The sequence below is a fragment of the Heteronotia binoei genome, chromosome 21 (genome assembly GCF_032191835.1).
Source record: "Heteronotia binoei isolate CCM8104 ecotype False Entrance Well chromosome 21, APGP_CSIRO_Hbin_v1, whole genome shotgun sequence".
Lineage (NCBI taxonomy): Eukaryota > Metazoa > Chordata > Lepidosauria > Squamata > Gekkonidae > Heteronotia > Heteronotia binoei.
In genome coordinates, this window is record NC_083243.1 from 158694586 (window position 1) to 158711711 (window position 17126).

General features: G+C 40.6%; 1 protein-coding gene across 1 annotated transcript in view; it reads right to left on the reverse strand.

Moving 5' to 3' along the window:
• The window catches only part of MUC2 (mucin 2, oligomeric mucus/gel-forming), a 115203-nt gene that overhangs the window by 85053 nt on the left and 13024 nt on the right, over positions 1-17126 (reverse strand). The window contains exons 11-20 of the mRNA XM_060262401.1: positions 14427-14496; positions 10471-10608; positions 9198-9362; positions 8755-8849; positions 6426-6552; positions 5002-5257; positions 3805-3857; positions 2955-3055; positions 1887-2038; positions 406-544 (exon numbers count right to left, since the gene is read on the reverse strand). Coding sequence (XP_060118384.1) covers positions 406-544; positions 1887-2038; positions 2955-3055; positions 3805-3857; positions 5002-5257; positions 6426-6552; positions 8755-8849; positions 9198-9362; positions 10471-10608; positions 14427-14496 — 1296 coding nt within the window. The remainder of the gene's footprint in view (positions 1-405; positions 545-1886; positions 2039-2954; positions 3056-3804; positions 3858-5001; positions 5258-6425; positions 6553-8754; positions 8850-9197; positions 9363-10470; positions 10609-14426; positions 14497-17126) is intronic.

Genomic DNA, 17126 nt, shown 5'->3' on the forward strand with positions numbered 1-17126 from the left:
ATGATTTGAAGCTACAGAGTTAAAAATTTAGATTTCCATACTTGCCATCTGTTTCACAGGTTTCAGGTGCATGGATTCAGTGCATCTACCTCATTCTCCTCAGATCCATTATATGGATGACCGAGTCATCTTAGATGAGCAATTCACCATTTGGATTCAGAGCACCTAACTCTTTCTCCTTAGACCCAGTATATGGATGGCCAAGTCAATCTGGGTGAGCAATTCATCATTCAGCAAGTAGTAAGCAGAATCGTAACATGCATTAGATACATAATCTAACCAAATGCCATTCAAGGAATCATGATTTCATAGGTTTTGATTCTTGGGGATGAAATAGGAGCCAACCAATAGGCATCTTAAATAATAATTCAGAGTGCAATGGAAATATAACTGTAATGGTATTACCTGGGAAGCTACGTATTCACATTTTCCATCAAAGTCATAGTATTTTCCATCAAAGGTGATATAATGGCCACTTCCATAAATGATACATGTCCCATAACATACAAATTTGGTACAAGCCCAGTTTCCATTTTGACAAGTGCTAGAGAGTACAAAAAAGCAATAAACAGTTAAGACCTGGTCTCTGTCTCTGTTTCTTAATTTTATACTGCAGAACAAACTATGCAAGTAATTTAACACTTAGTCTATTACATATATTCTGTCTGCCAATCAGTACTCATACACGTAAACATACCCTGTTGATTAAATATGAGTCACTGCAGGGCGTGTATGCCTATCACTAGCTAGATGTACCCACAGTTCCAAATCTATCTGATGATGCTGTGGTTTACTTCATGGATATTGGCAGGGGTCATTTCATAGAAAAAGAGGTGCCGGAGCTCATTAGCATGACTCATTTGCTTATGCCACATACCCCTGACATCACCGGAAAGCGTACTAAATTACATCAGCTCAGCATCTACCTTAAAATGCTTCTTGAATTAATTTTCATAATAAAACCTCACTCCCGTCATACTTTTAAAATTATTTTCTCCTATGTTGCCACAGTGGCATAATGAAGATTTCCATCTGTCTGCTTTATATGTTTTGATTATTTTCCCATTTTTTGTGGGGGGAAATATTAGAAAGTTTGTCAGATCTTACAGTTCAGCAAAATGATCACAGGAGTTTTGAACAACAGAGCCCAGAAGCAAGGGGTTTGGGGGGGGGGGGGGAGGGAGGGGGGGGGTTACGAAAGAAAGAGCACAATCAAATTTAGAGGTTCTGGAGCTCTGTTCCTGTGAGCTCCTGCTCATAATGAGACCTGGATATTGGTAACTGGCTAGTGAAGAGAGTATAATTTTCTTGAAACAGAAACTGAAGATTCCTCCATAAGTAATGGAGTTGGTTCAGAGCTGTATTAGAGCAGCTAATCTTTCCATTATATATTTGTAACATATGAATAATGATATATCAGGATGGTAGTCATGGAGTGGGAAGTGTTATAATCATTCTGGATCAGTTGCCTCCATGTCCTGTTATCATTTGTTTACAGAGCACCTAAATCACAATGCAGGCTCCAAGAGATGACATATTTGAAGGCCTGATATATGATCTAAAGACATGACTCTTATAAAGACCAGAAACAGAAAATTATGTAGGGCATAGCAAACCCCGTGAGCTATCCACTAGCATCATTGAACAACATATATACTAATAGAGCCATGCAGCTAGTTTCTGAGCTTTTATGTTGAACTCCGAATGGAACTGTTATCTCCCCCACCACACTAAGGTTCATATGCCTACAGCAGCTTTATAATGGGTAGGGGCTGTATCACTTATGTATTCTGTACAGTGCTTAGCATTGCCTTTGACTTTATGAATGTTAATCCCTTTTATCACTGCTGCCATTAATATGAATCAATAGTAAAAGAAGGCCATACCATTCATTGCAGTCCACATCTATTCTCTCTCCAGGGGCATAAAACTCTTTGTTATGAATACATGGGCAGTTCTCTTCTTTAACACATCCCCCTCTGCCATCATCAATCAATCCATCGTGGCATACACATCCTGAGATACACTCTGTCTGGAACTATGATAAGAAATAATAACATTACAGTTCTGCTTCATGAGAAATCAGTACATGGTGATCGAACAGAATCCATAAGCTGTATTATATTTAACGTCCTTTTAGACAGCCAGATCAGACTCAGGTTTACTACACAAGGTGTAGTAAGTGGTGCCTTGTAAGGTAAAGTGGTGTCTTTCTGAAGCAGCTTCGATCTGGCCCTGGACAGGCTGTGTGCAGGATGGGGAGGGCAGGCAGATATGCACGTGTACACACTTTTTTTTATCAGCCTGCCTCCCGTCCCCAGGGCAGCTCAAACCGCCTGTCTGTTATTACACAGAGAGAACTGAAAAATTAATAGGCTGGGGAGAGAGCATGTGATCTCATGGTGCAGTTCTTTAATCTTGGTTAAGGAACAGGCTATGTTCTTCACCAGCACAAAGTTGGTGAACAGATACAACCAAACTTGATAGTAGACCTCATTGTGTTAGATCAGTTTTGGACTAATCAGTGCTTCTGTCTTATACTGTATCTATTTCACATGTATTTTATTTTCCCTTTTGCATTATCTTGGTGGGCCTGAGGATTACCTTTTGGAGGAAAGTATAATACTCCATTCAAAATTAATTTGTTCAATGAATTTGATATTATGTGATGAAAGAGAGCATTATTTATAGGGGTCCATGAAAGGGCAGTAATATCAAGGAACAATATTAGTAAAGTAAAAACAACAGTCAATGATTAAGAATAGATGACATAAAACTGCAAGTATTTGTTCCTCCAAGGCTGCAGTCAAAAGCACATTCATTAGAAAATATTCCCATTTGACTTTATAGAAGTTAGTAAATAACCTTGGAATCAGAGTATGAATTTCATGCTAATTACATCAGTTTTTGAACAAGGAGGATAAGGAAACTAAGCTGTACTCAGGAATACATACGTGAGCAGTACCCAGGGTTTGGCAGCTAAGCTGCACTGGTGTTTGGGAAGACCAAGAGTCAATTTTGTTGCAGTCAAAATATGTCTTATTGGGTGAGCAGTCTGCAAAATAAATAATAGACTGTTGAGAAAAGAAAACCTCCTGAGACTCAACAGGTGGAGTTCCAGGTAGGTGCAAGCAGAAGGGGCTTGCAGAGGCACATTGTTCCCACCTTCCTCTCCCAGCAGCCCCAAGAGAATGCCCAGGAAAACCTCTGCTAAGGTCAGGGGATCCTCATACACAACATGCACCTTAAGTGCTGCAGAAAGTAGGGGAATAATGTGCAATTGCCTCCTTTCTCTCTTCCACTGACTTTCACCAGAAGAAGATGCAGTTTTACTAAATCCCACCTTCTCACTGTAGCCTCTTCATGTCATAGTGTATTTATTTTATAAGGATACCCTGGGCTTTCTTATCCTGTTTAATGAAGAATCTCTTTCCTTTCTGAATGAACATCTTACTGCACATGACTATCAACTTAACGAAGGAACAGCACCTTCCATCCATATACCATTCTAGGTTTAAAAACAAAGTACTAGATAGCCATTTTTGTAGCTAGGGTACGAGGAAAGGTAGCTGATTACTCTGAACATTTGTATAGCAGCACTTAAGTTCCAGATCTACAGGGAGAACATCAATAGGATGTAAACTTTGGAGGGGGGGAGGACCAAAAACACTACTAATACATTCTAAAGAAATGGTAAACTGTAACAAAAGACAATCCCCCCCAAATCAGTGACGTTTCTAAGATTGGTAACACAGTCTCATGGCAGTGAAGTCAAACTGGAAAAATACTAAGCTTTAAACCTACCATGATCTGGTATTGCCACTGGTACACATTTAAGTTTTCCACTATGGCAAACACTAGAAAGGAATACAGGAAAATTCACAAGATGGAATCTAGACGTTTGGGTTTGCAAGTAAATTCCAATTTATATAATGTCGTTAATAAAATTAAAGTCATTAATAAAAAAAACTAAAAATACTTCATAGAAAGGAAAAAAATTACATGTGAAAGGTCTTTTTCTTGAAAGGATTTTCAAGATTTTTCTTTTTGTGCCGATATATACTAAATAGTTGACAGTGATGGGATGAGAGAGTGGGGGGAGTCATGGGGAGAGAGAGATGAGATGGGGTGTGGGGAGAGAGTGGGGGGAGTGATGGGGTGAGAGAGTGAGGGGAGTGATGGGGAGAGAGAGATGGGGTGAGAGAGATAAATAATAGACAATTGAGAAAAGAAAATCTCCTGAGACTCATTCATTAAAGACAGTAGACAAGAGTATTATGTATACCCATACTCCTACTTTCTCAAATAACCCCAACAATTCATGTGAAAGCATATCAGCAACATGTCTTGCTGCTCTGGATATTCTCGCCCTTTAAAGGTGTTCATTTTTTGTGCTCCAGTTGTGCACAAGAATAATGCTACACACAATTGTCCCAATATGCATAGTCACTATTTTGTATGAATAGGGAATCACACATATTTTCCAATTTCAGTACACTTTTATGCCAGGAACCCGCAATTTTTGAGAGAATTTTTTCTGAACATACAGAAACTGGAAAATACACAAGTTGCCCTGCTCACGCAAAATGGTGACCACAAAGATTAGTAGGATCACTCATGGCAGGGGCTCCCATTATTCGTGTTTGGAGAACCAAAATCAAACATCTAACAAAGAATGCATATTTCTAAAGCTCACATCTAGCATTTTAAAGTCTACTCACTCTAATAAAAGGCACTGTCTTTCTTGTTCTAGATTTTTCACATTGGTTTGAAACAAGTAGTCTCCTGTTGAATTATGCCAAATCCCTATTACAGACTCCTGGGTTGAATTATGGTTAGAGAGGAATCTTTGGGCACTGCATGTCCAGGCTGCAGCTTTGCTAGTACAAGTCTGAAATTCTCCATGCTCTTACAGTGTTGCATTATGACATCTGCAGAATGAAGATACCAGTCCCCCATATTTCCAGCACAGGAATGCAACAAATCAAGATAGTAACCTACCAGTGCTCTTCCTGTTTCATGATATCTCCACCAGGTTTTATGAATGAACCTTTGTAATAACACGGGCACTGATCAATTGGCACACAGACACCCTTGTCATTCAGATAGCTACTGTCGGGACAGCCACAACCATCTACAGGAATGAAGCCCTGCAAGCAATGCTTATCGCCTTCAGAAAGTGAGCGGCAGGTCTGCTGGCAGACAGTCAGATTGTAACGAAAGACCTGGGTAGCTGGGCAGGAAGACACTTCATTGTCTGAAAGGAGAGGAGAAAAGAATAAATTAAAAACTTCAAGAAGATGCCCACGTAGGAGCATAAGAAGAGCCCAGCTTGATCAGACCCATAGTTCATCTAGTCCGGCAACCTGTTTCATGCAGTGGGCAACCAACCAGTTGCTTTGAAGGCCCAACAAACAGAACATAAAGGTCCCTGGTTTTTCCTCCTAGCACTGGTATTCAGAGCTTCCCTTCAGTTGTCATGGATAGTAGCTGTCGATGGGTACTATGAATCTGTGTAACCCACTTTTAAAGCCACTTGTGCTTTTGGCCATCACTACATCCACTGACAGCGAATTCCATAATTTAATTACTTATTGAGTAAAGAAGTATTTATGTCCGTCTGTCCTGAATGTATTTTCCCTCAGCTTCATTGGATCTCCCCATATTCTAGTACAATGGGAGAGGAAGAAAAATTTGTCTCAATCTTATTTCTTCAGTCCATGCAATCTTTTGTAAACCTGTCAAGCCCCTTCTCAGTCTTCTCTTTTCTAAACTGAAAAGTCCCAGTCTGTTCACCCTTTCCTCATAGGGAAGGTACTTAATCTCCTTAGTCATCTTCATTGCCCATTTTTGTACTTTTTCTAGCTCTGCAATATCTTTTTGAGGATATGGTGACAAGAACAGCACACAGAACTCCAACCAGCCATTCAGTGCATGCTATTTGAATTCTGTTCACAATGCCTTTCTCCTATGGAGAAAATAACTATGTAGACATGATCAGGAGAATGGCAAGAAATTCTGAGACAGCAATCAAAGCACTGGAGGGAAATACGTTGTTATTGACTACTTACACAACACGCATATTACTATGCACTGACAGGAAAACATGCCTTTTATCTATCAACATTCCTTAACACTGCCTCCCTCCTTAAGTTATACTTTAGAAATGCCATTGTACAAAACTTCATTGTTCAGTTCTGAATTCACTACATGTCATTTCCCCCCACATACTTCATGTAGTCCCATGTAAATATCAGCAAAATTTCTCAGTGTTTCCCTTTAATTTAAATTCATCTAAATATTTTGCATGCCCCCAAAATGCTGATAAACTGACTTTATTTCCTGTTATTCCTACTAATTTGAATCCCAAAACATGGGGCTTTGTTCATTTAATTCAAGATTATGGTATACGTGTGGACACTTACTGCAGACAACATTTCTCCATCCCCACAGCATGACCCCTTTGAAGGCACAGGCTCTCGCATAAGATGACAGGGCCGCACACAAGCATTCTTCATTGGCATGACAGCTACAGGTATCATACTTGCACCGCTAAAAATCCCAAAAGGTCAATAAACTGTTAATTATGCTTACAAGACAACAAAAAAAGAACTGGAATTCATCACTGGCAATCAGTGGTCTAATCCACAACCATGATATATTCACCTGAAAGAAAAGTAATCCTGAATGTAAAATATTCTATCTTTTTAAAAGATTATACATAAAAGCTTTTGTAATTACTGCACATAACTGTAACCTGTAAGTAAATTTAAATCTTCCCCTTCCCTTTTTTCCCCTTTGAAAAAAATCCCCTAATCTTCCTTTTGGTAAATATAGTACACTGGAACTTTGAACAATCTATGAGCCTTAAAATTTTTCCAAGTTTTCTTTCTCCATTTGAAAACATGTGCTGAAAACTGCCCCCCTTTACTACAGGTTTCAAGCCCCAAGTAGTTATTTATTCTTATGAAGAATCTGAATAGGTTGCCTACCAGCAGTAAAGCTATTGCCCCTCCTACCAGCAGTAAGGCTATTGCCCCTGCAGGAAGTCTACCCTAAACTCTAAATAAGGCCAAAATACATAATATGTGTGGCCCAAGTCAGGTTATGAGTACAATAGATACTTGTGGAAATGGTGCAGAAAGGAAGACTGAAGTCCTTCCTCCTCCCTTACAGAGCTTCTGGGTCAAATGGAGCAACAGAATACTTTTATAGTGAGTTCATTTGGTTCACAGATGTGACTACAATTCTGGTTGGGCACCTATAAGCAGATTCATGTCACACATATCATGCATTTAGGTTTTTTGATTTCATGGCTTGAGTCCTCTTCCTATAAAGCTTCCATTTCTGCAAGATCAATAATTATCAGTGGATCCTTGAGAAAATGGAAGTTTAAGAAGAAGCATGCTGTGACGCAAAGCCTATAGCACATATGGAAGTTGTCTGTAGCATTCAAGCCATGTCTCTAAGGCTGGACCAGAGCTGGAGCTATTAAAGCACTACAGATATAGTATGCCTTCTGTCATCTGGGGGAATGCCTATAGCTAGTATCCAAAGAGCTGCACAACTGGTTCCACATGTCAGTGTGGACCTGGCATTTCTTGAACAGCACCTCCACCCACTGGTAACTTTTAAAAGTAGTTTGTGATGACATGGAAGTCTGCTAATCAGAGAAAGAAGTCAAAATTCTTATGGAGTATTCCTAATCCCCAGGTTCTCTTCAGAGCTTCTTAATTTATGTTTCTTAAATCTTTTTCACTGCTATGGCTTTTTTAAAAAAAAAAAAATCATGCATTTTTAACCATAGTTTCAAAAATCTGGCTATCTCTCTCTATTGTTCATTGTTAGAACTATGGATTGCATCCTGAATAGTTTTCCACCAGTGGAAAGGGGTGTGTGATTTTCAACAGTTCCCCTCTCCCACTGCCCAACCCAACATTGTACCATACATTAACTCCCAAAGGTTCACAGATAATTGGGAGCCACATTTCAAGGAGCACAGGAGGCTGCAGTGGGAAAGGTTTATGGGATTCTTCTTTGGCTATAACTTTATAAAACAATTAAGGAGAACACTTCAAAACCTGTTTTACCATCTTCCATGTAGTACTTCCCAGAAATGAATTATTTATTTATTTATTTATTACTTTTTATTTATATCCCGCCCTCTCCGCAAGCGGACTCAGGGCAGCTTACAACATTATAAAAACAATTAATCCAATAAAACATATAAAACCATAATTTACATATCAACTTTAAAACCATTCTATAGCACTAGTTCAGTCCAGTATAGGCGGTATTGACTTCTTAACTATGATCAGACCCACCGATGTCCGGTGGCAGCCCTTTTTCAGTTAGACCACAAAAGCCTGTTTAAACAGTTCGGTCTTACAGGCCCTGCGGAACGCAGACAAATCCCGCAGGGCCCTTATAGCTTCTGGGAGAGTGTTCCAAAGTTCTGGCGCTGCCACCGAAAAAGCCCTGGATCTCGTTACACATAGTCTGGCTTCTCTTGGGCCAGGGGCGGACAACAGATTTTTTGTCCCTGATCGCAGTGCTCTCTGGGGGATATATGGGGAAAGGTGGTCCCGTAGATAGGCAGGTCCCTGACCATAGAGGGCTTTAAAGGTTACTACCAACACCTTGAAGCGAACTCGGAATACAACAGGCAATCAGTGCAGCTCTCTCAGCATTGGCTGAATGTACTCCCGTCGCGGCAGCCCCATTAGCATGAGACAGTTTTAACTAACCCCATACCTTGTAATAATCTGCTGGATCAATGGCTGAGTGGCATCTGGCAAAAGGACCTTCTGAACTTTTCAATAAAGAGCACCAATGTTCTGCATAATTTTCTGTAATAAAAGTGGGTAAAGTAGACATTATTATCCACTATTTATTTATAGTCTTATAGTGACATTCTTGTGTTCATACCAAACAACACAAAGGAACTAACTAGGGGAGCACTGTATGTATACAAGGAAGGGTGAGGGGTTAGAGTGCTATTCAGATCCCCATAACATTCAATGACCAAAAGAAAAACAGATTCAAAACAAGCAAATGAGGGGAGGGTTGCCCATTCTGGATAATAAAGCTGATAACTACTTCAGACTGGTCTTTGTCTTAAACATCAAATACAAAAGACATCTGGTTGAAATGCTGTTGAATCCTGTGATGTCCTTATGAAAATTATCCTTGCTTACCATTTTCAAGGTTAAGAGTGCAAGGGTGTTCCAGTTTATCCACCTTGTCAGTACAGCTAGACTGTGCTTTCCATGTGTTAGCAAAGGCAGACCCCGTTGCTTCAACCATTCCACCTGATGTTTTGAAGTCATCACCTTCTATTCCATTGAAATTTCCACAAAGACCTAATGGCAAAAGTAACAGAATTGTTTATAACTACTTGCCTATTTTTCTGTAAGGAGCATTTCAATAATTTCTGTTTTGACATCCAATGCAGCATTTCTGCTTTGGATGACCTTATTACAGTTGTCTATGCGAGCTAATATTTTGTGCCACACAGCTGGCATTAACACAGAGAAAAAAGATGTCACATAGAATAAAACAACAGAAGATATAAATACTAGTCTTCCTGCTTGGTCATCGGGAAACTCTAGGACTCCCTTTGGGACTCTTTGGGCCCCTTCTGCGTCCAAGGGCCCTGGTGCAATGCATCTGCTGACCCCACCCCACCCCCACAGGGCCTGGAGGCATGTTCAAATTTCAGTTCAGAAACTTTGAAGAAGGGGAAAGTTACCTAGAAAATAAAATTACTGCTTTTACCAAACTGTCTTAAAGAAGTGCATTTCTTCTAGGATTTTGATTTTGCAAGTACTTCATTCCATCTTATTTTATTTTAAACATTTGTGTTCCCTCTTTTCATCCAGTTTAGAGTAACCAGGGTTGCAAATAATCGCAGCATTAAAACAAACTTTAAAATACAAATGAGCATATACATTTAAAACAATAAAACATCTAAACATGCAGACACACAAACAGAAAAAAAGCTTCATTGAAAGTTAGTGAGGGAATGACAAAACAGAAAAGTTTTCATCTGCTGATAAAAGAATGATAGAAGTCTCTAGTTGGCAACCCCACCTCAGATGGCAGGAGCACCCAAATCAGGGCCTCTAATTATGACTGGCGTGACTAGGTAGGCTCATATAGGAGCAGGTGGTCCTACAGATATGCTGGCCCCACACTGTATGGGCTTTAAAGATCAACACCATCACCTTGAATTTGGCCCAGAAACAAATTGGGAGCCAGCACAGGCAGAAAAAGACTGGGGAGATATGGTCCCTATGACCCTCTATTCTGGCCACAGGATTCTTTGTAGCTTCTGGATACTCTTCCAAGTACAGCCCAATGTAGGGAGCACTGAAATAGTCTGATGTAGATATTACCAAGCAAATATTCCCCCCCTTACTACTTCTGACACAAAATAATCTCCCATGCTAGATAAGAGTTCATACTTGCCTTGGACTACTCCCTTGACAGATTGATCCGCAATGACAAACAGCTGCATGATTGGAACCAACTGGATCTGCAGCTTCAAGCCAAGCTTTGTCTCTACAATAATATGGTAGGAAGATGGCTGGAAAACTGAAAAGCTAGCTGGAAAACAGTAAAAAAAAGCCAAGTCATGTTAACCACAGGGGAAACAATCAATGAACCTGCTCCAAAAAATGTTTGCATTGGCTGTCATGCCAACCTGAAGAGCTAGAAAAGCCAGCTTTGGGGCTGGAATAATTTTCGATTGAGGACAGGGACTGACTGAGCCATAAAGGAGCAAGAGAACCTGTTCAGCTCCCACAGGGCTGACTATTTATTTAAAACATTTCTATGCTGCCTTTTCACCCAATTCATGGTTCCCAAAGTGACAAACATTAAAATATTAAAACATTTCAAACCATAAAGCGCCAACAGGAGGGCTAATATGAGTTAGTGAGGGAAACAAACTAAACAAAAACAATCTTTACCTGCTGGTGAAAGACAACAACAGAGGGAAACTGATAAATCTCCCTGAGAAGGAGTTCCAGCGTTTTGGCACCAAAACCAAGAACACCTTTTCTTGGGTTGCTGCCCATCTCACCTCAGATGGTGAGGGCTCCCAAAGCAAGGCTTCTGAAGATGACCAGAGTGGTCAGATAGGTTCATACAACAGGGGCTTTTCCGCACAGTCTCCTATCCCCTGTCAGGTCAGGAGTGTGCACCGGATTTAGTGAAGAGTTCCACACATGCTGCTCCTGATGATTTTTTTGGTCCTTCTTTTCTGCCTCTAATGCGGGTTTCTAGACTTCTGATTTTTGCGGTGTCACATTTTTGCTCCTTCTTTAAAGCCGCGGCCGTGTGTGTGGAAATCATACATTTGGGGAAAGATTGCCTGCCCCTTGACAGATCTTCACACCGGCCATTCTCCCTTCCAATGACGCATACGGTAACGCAGCGAAAGCTTTTCTCGCTATCACCTGCAATGGCGCCTCATGCCTCTTTTTTAAAAAACCTGCATACTGTTTGCATTACAACATAATTTCGGGCCATTTCTGCAGTATCATTCCAATAAATGCTATTTTGAAATCACTTGCTGCTCATTGTTGCTGAGCCTCAGCATCACCCTGCAAATGTTTTTAAAAATATTTATTCATGTTTATGTTTTTAGTCATCCTGCCATGCATGGAACACACACATTGCTGTCGAGCTTTTTGTTTCATCCTCAAAACTCCTCCTTCTAATGGGCTCTGCACATTTTGGTGTGTTGTGCTTTGTTTACATTTCACTGCATTCTGCCCCCACCACTTCATTAGCATTCCTGCCATCTTTTGCCTCCTTTGCTTTTGCCCACTGCTCCAAGCACCCTCCGAGGGCATGCTTGAGATAAAAGTTAAATATGACATTCCTTGAGTTTGGTTTCTTCAAACTTCCCCCCAAAAAATTCAAGCAGTGGCGGCTAAATACAGCTGACCAATTTGATTGCAGACAGAGATCGCAGAGCCTATTGGCTATGCTATAATGTAACCACTCATGCAAGCAAAAAAAAAAAAGTAAAGGGGTGGAGTCAGACAACTGAAAAAGCGGGAAAAGAACAAAATTTGAGAAGAATTCGTCAATGTGGAACCATTTGCTGCAGACCACACACCAAGGTTGAGGCAGTAGTGCAGGAAAAAAAAATTGAACTGGAAGAAAATCAACCCGCAGCACATGAGAAGCAAACAGATGGTCAAGTATGTTGGTCCCAAACCATATAGGGCTTTAAAGGTCAATACCAGCATGTCGAATTGGGCCAAGAAACAAATTGGGAACCAATGTTGATGGAACAAGACCAGAGTGATATGGTCCCTAATTAGGCTTGCCAGCCCCCAGGTCTGAGTGGGGAATCTCCAGTTTTGCAGTATCCTTCTTGCCACCAGCCAGTTGGCCTGCAGGGGGAAGCCCTGACTCAACAGCCAGTATGCGCCTTTAAATCTCAGCAGGACATTTTAGAAAACATTTACAAACTGTTTGTGTTTTGGAATGTGTGTGTGTGCCTTTAAATCTCAGTGAGAGGAAAGCTGCTGGGGGGGGTTCTGTAAGCGGACAGAACCACATGGCTCTTCCCAGTGAGTGTGTGAAGCTTGTGAAAGAGGAAGACAGCACAGTCCCTCTGTCTGTTTTGCATTAATTTCATAAGTCATTTGTATAGCAAAATGGATAGTAAAGAGTTAACTAGAACCTGATTATGGGATGGAGGAAAACTGTACCCCCTAGACCAGGAGTGGCCAACAGTAGCTCTCCAGATGTTTTTTTGCCTACAACTCCCATCAGCCCCAGCCTTTGGCCATGCTGGCTGGGGCTGATGGGAGTTGTGGGCAAAAAACATCTGGAGAGCTACCGTAGGTCACCCCTGCCCTAGACTGCTGCCTTCCTGACTTTCATTTTCCTTTATTAGACTGAAGAAGTTGGTTGAAATATAGCAGACTGTTACATTCAGCAACTCTTGTGAGTAAAGTGATTAATACCATGGCCCCAGTGAAATCACAAACGTGTACAGCCTAGACTGCTGCCTTCCTGACTTTCATTTTCCTTTGTTAGTCTGAAGAAGTTGGTTGAAATACAGCAGACTGTTACATTCAGCAACTCCTGTGAGTAAAGTGATTTATACCATGGCCTCAGTGAGATCACAAAAGTGTGGTCTTGCAAACTGTGTTTATTTTGACTGTTGTGTGTATGTGTCCCTCTTTATAAAGCCATGCTTGGAAATGCTTCCAAAGCCTGACAAGGGACTTGTGGGGGTATGACAAATTTCACTTTCATTTAGTGGAAGTGCAATTGCTGGGAAGCCCTTTAAAGGCAAAAAAAAAAGAGGACGAGGAAATGAAGACTGTATTTAGGAAAACTGCACTGCTGTATTTTTATTTATTTTAAGGGAATGGGAAAGTCTCCAGGCTCCACTCCCAAAGACCCCAAGTATTTTCTGAGTTGGACCTGGCAACCTTAGTCCCTATGACACACTCCAGTCAATATTCTGGCTGCAACAGTCTTCAAGGTCAGCTCCATTTAGAGAGTACTGCAGTAGTCTAATCTAGATTTTACTGGCATATGTACCACAGTGGCAAAATCTTTTTTGCCCAAGAAGAGCTGCAGCTGGCTCACCAGCCAGACCTGGTGAAAGGTGCCCCTGGCCAACACTGCCATATGTTTATCCAACAGGAGGTCTGGGTCCAGCAACCCATGTTATGAACCATTCCTTTATAGGAGTACAACCCCATCCAGAATCGGAGACATTCCAGTTCCTGAATCAGATCTTCCTGCCACCAATAGCTCCTCCATTTTGTCAGAGCACATTTCTATGCTACTTCTCAGGAACATGCCTGAGGTAGCTTTCAAAATAAAACACAGAACATAATTCAAGTTGTTAATTAAACTCAATCAGAGCATAAAAACATAAAATATTAAGCAGTTTAAAATAGGTTTCAAACTAAATACGGCATTAAAAGTCAACTCTTTAACTAAAAGCCATGGTGAAAAGAAACATTTTTTTTGAATGGTGATGGTGGCAGACCAGGAGCATCCATTAACTCCTTCCACATAGCTGACTGGATACAAGATTCTGTGGTTCAGCTTAGCTTAACTTCTGGGTCATTAAAGTTTTAATCCTCCCCTGGCATTAGCAAGGAGGAAATAGGGGTAAAATAAGGGGGTAAAGAAAAATGCAGGAGAAAAGGGAACATCCTTAAACCCAGTATAACAATGCTCATATTAGTCTGGATCAAGTTCTGCCGTATATACCAGTGGATGCATTTCTCATGTTCCCTTCCAGAATCTTTTGTACTGTACCCTTCCAACACATGGACCCCAAAATTCCTGAATCAGTCTGTTATTGACCCAACATCCTAAAATGGTCAGCCAAAGGATTAGCAGTACAGGGGAGACATGAACAAGAATTCCCTTCTCACCTGATACATGTGGCAAGTGGACCTCATTCTCGTTCAGTAACACAGTACCATCTGGTTTGAAAACCACAATCTGTGTGGAGAAACAGTCTTTGTTAGTGGGGTGCCAAGAGTGCTAAAATTAAGGTATTAGATCAAATGAACATAATGACAACTAAGGAACAATTCAACAAACAGCAGTCCTGAGCCTGCTTCGGTGGGGAGGGCGGGATATAAATCAAATCAAATAAATAAAATAAAACATTTAGAAAAGACAACTGTGATCACTAACAGCCAGCATGGGTTTCTCAAGAACAAGTCATGTCAGATTAATCTTATCCCTTTTTTCTGAGAAAGTTACTGCCTTGCTGGATCAAGGGACTGCTGTAGACATAGTTTATCTTGATTTCAGTAAAGCTTTTGATAAGGCTCCACATACTATTCTTGTTGACAAGTTGGTAAGATGTGGTTTGAATCCTATTACTGTTAGGTGGCTCTGTAACTGGTTGATAGATTGTGGCCAAAGAGTGCTTGTGAATGGTTCCTCATCTTCTTGGAGAGGAGTGACAAGTAGAGTGCTTCAAGGATCTGTCCTGGGACCTGTTTTGTTCAACTTTATAGATGATTTGGAGGAAGGAATAGTTGGAATGCTTATTAACTTTACAGATGATACTAAATTGGGAGGGGTCACAAATACAGTAGAAGACAGAGACAGGACACAAGACAATCTTGACAGGCTGGAAAGCTGTGCTAAAACAAATAAAATAAATTTTAATGGGGATAAATATAAAGTTTTGCATTTAGGTAGGAAAAATCCAATGCATCATTATAGGATGGGGAAGATTTGTCTTGGCAGCAGTAAGTGTGAAAGGGATCTAGGGGTCTTAGTGGACCATACACTGAATATGAGTCAGCACTGTGATGTGGTGGCTAAAAAGGCCAATGTGATGTTGGGCTGTACAACAGAAGTATAGTGTCCAGATCATGTGAAGTGATGGTATGGTTTTACTCTGCTCTGATTAGACCTCATCTAGAGTATTGTGTTCAGTTTGGGGCACCACAATTTAAAAAGGAGGGCAACAAAGATGGTAAGGGTTCTGGAGACAAAGTCCTTTGAAGAAGGAGCAGGGTATGTTTAGCCTGGAGAGGAGACAACTGAGAGGTGATATGATCACCATCTTCAAGTACTTGAAGGGCTGTCATCTAGAGGATGGTGTAAAATTGTTTTCTGTTGCCCCAGCAGGTTGGACCAGAACCAAGGGGTTGAAATTAAATCAAAAGAGTGTCTGGCTAAACTTGACAGAGCAGCTTCCTCATGAGGTGGTGTGCTCTCCTTCCTTGAATGTTTTTAAACAGAGGCTAGATGGCCATCTGACAGCAATGCTGATTCTGTTAATTAGGGCAGCTCCACATACAGGGGATGTATATGTGTGGGAGAGGTATTTGCGATGTTCCAGCATTGTGCAGGGGGTTAGATTAGATGACCCTGGCAGTCCCTTCCAACTCTATCATTCTATTATTCTAATACAGTCTGTAAAGGGAAATTGTTTTTTAAAAAACTTCAGAAACAGTTCAGCAGTGATGGATTTATGACAAGCTATCAGCAACCAAAATGGAGACCGCAGCCAAAAAATCAGAAAGAGACTGAGCCTGGGAAAGGCAGTTATGAAGAAGCTAGAAAAGATCCTTAAGTGTAAGGATGTGTTGCTGGCAACCAAGATCAAGTTATTTCATACCACAGTATTCCCCATTATTATGTATGGGTGTGAAAGCCAGATAATGAAGAAAGCAGTCAAGAAGAAAGTTGATTAATTTAAAATGTAGTGTTGGAGGAGAGTTTTATTGGCACCGTGGACCGCCAAAATAACAAATAAGTGGGTTCAAGATCAAATCAAGCTTGAACTATTCCAAGAAGCTAAAATGACTAAACTAATACTATTGTACTTTGGTCACATTATGAGTAGACAAGTGTCACTGGAAAAGGTATGCAAAGTTGGAGGCAGCAAGAAAAGAGGAAGTCCCAACATGAGATGAAATGACTCAATCAAGGAAGCCACAGCCCTCAGTTTGCAAGACTGGAGCAAGACTGTTAACAATAGGACATTTTGGAAGTCATTAATTCATAGAGTTACCTTAAGTCAGAAGTGACTTGACAATATTTAACCCATACACACAAGTAAAGTGCAGTTTGGGGCTTCAGGAGCATTTAAAGTTGATAAATACTGAATTACCATTTTGGGTCAAACTATGAGGCCTCTTAATGTGATCTAGTTTAGGCCTCAACATGTCTTAATTAATGTGGCCCTGCAGCTCAGTCAGCCCAATGAATCACACACAAAAACATACATGCATTTATGCAAATCTCTGATGGACAAAGGGATCAAACATACTTCATATATCTATCTGGGAGTCTGGTTTTGCTTGTGAAATGCTGATTTATTTATTTTGTTAAAGAGTCATAGCCCTTCATGGAATGGCCATTTACATGACTCCCTGATTGGAAACCAAGACTGTTAAGCAGGTTTGAAACTGCTTTAAAACTGTAGTGTACACTTGCCCTGTGACAACTAGCAGCTATCATGAGTAAACACTGTCCAGAGCACACACTAAGTAATTTGGGGGGAGGGCTCATTAAAAATTTTGAACGTAACCTTCTGTGGCAATGATCATGGCTTTTTTTGTAGCTGGAACTCATTTTCATATTAGGCCACACACACACCGATG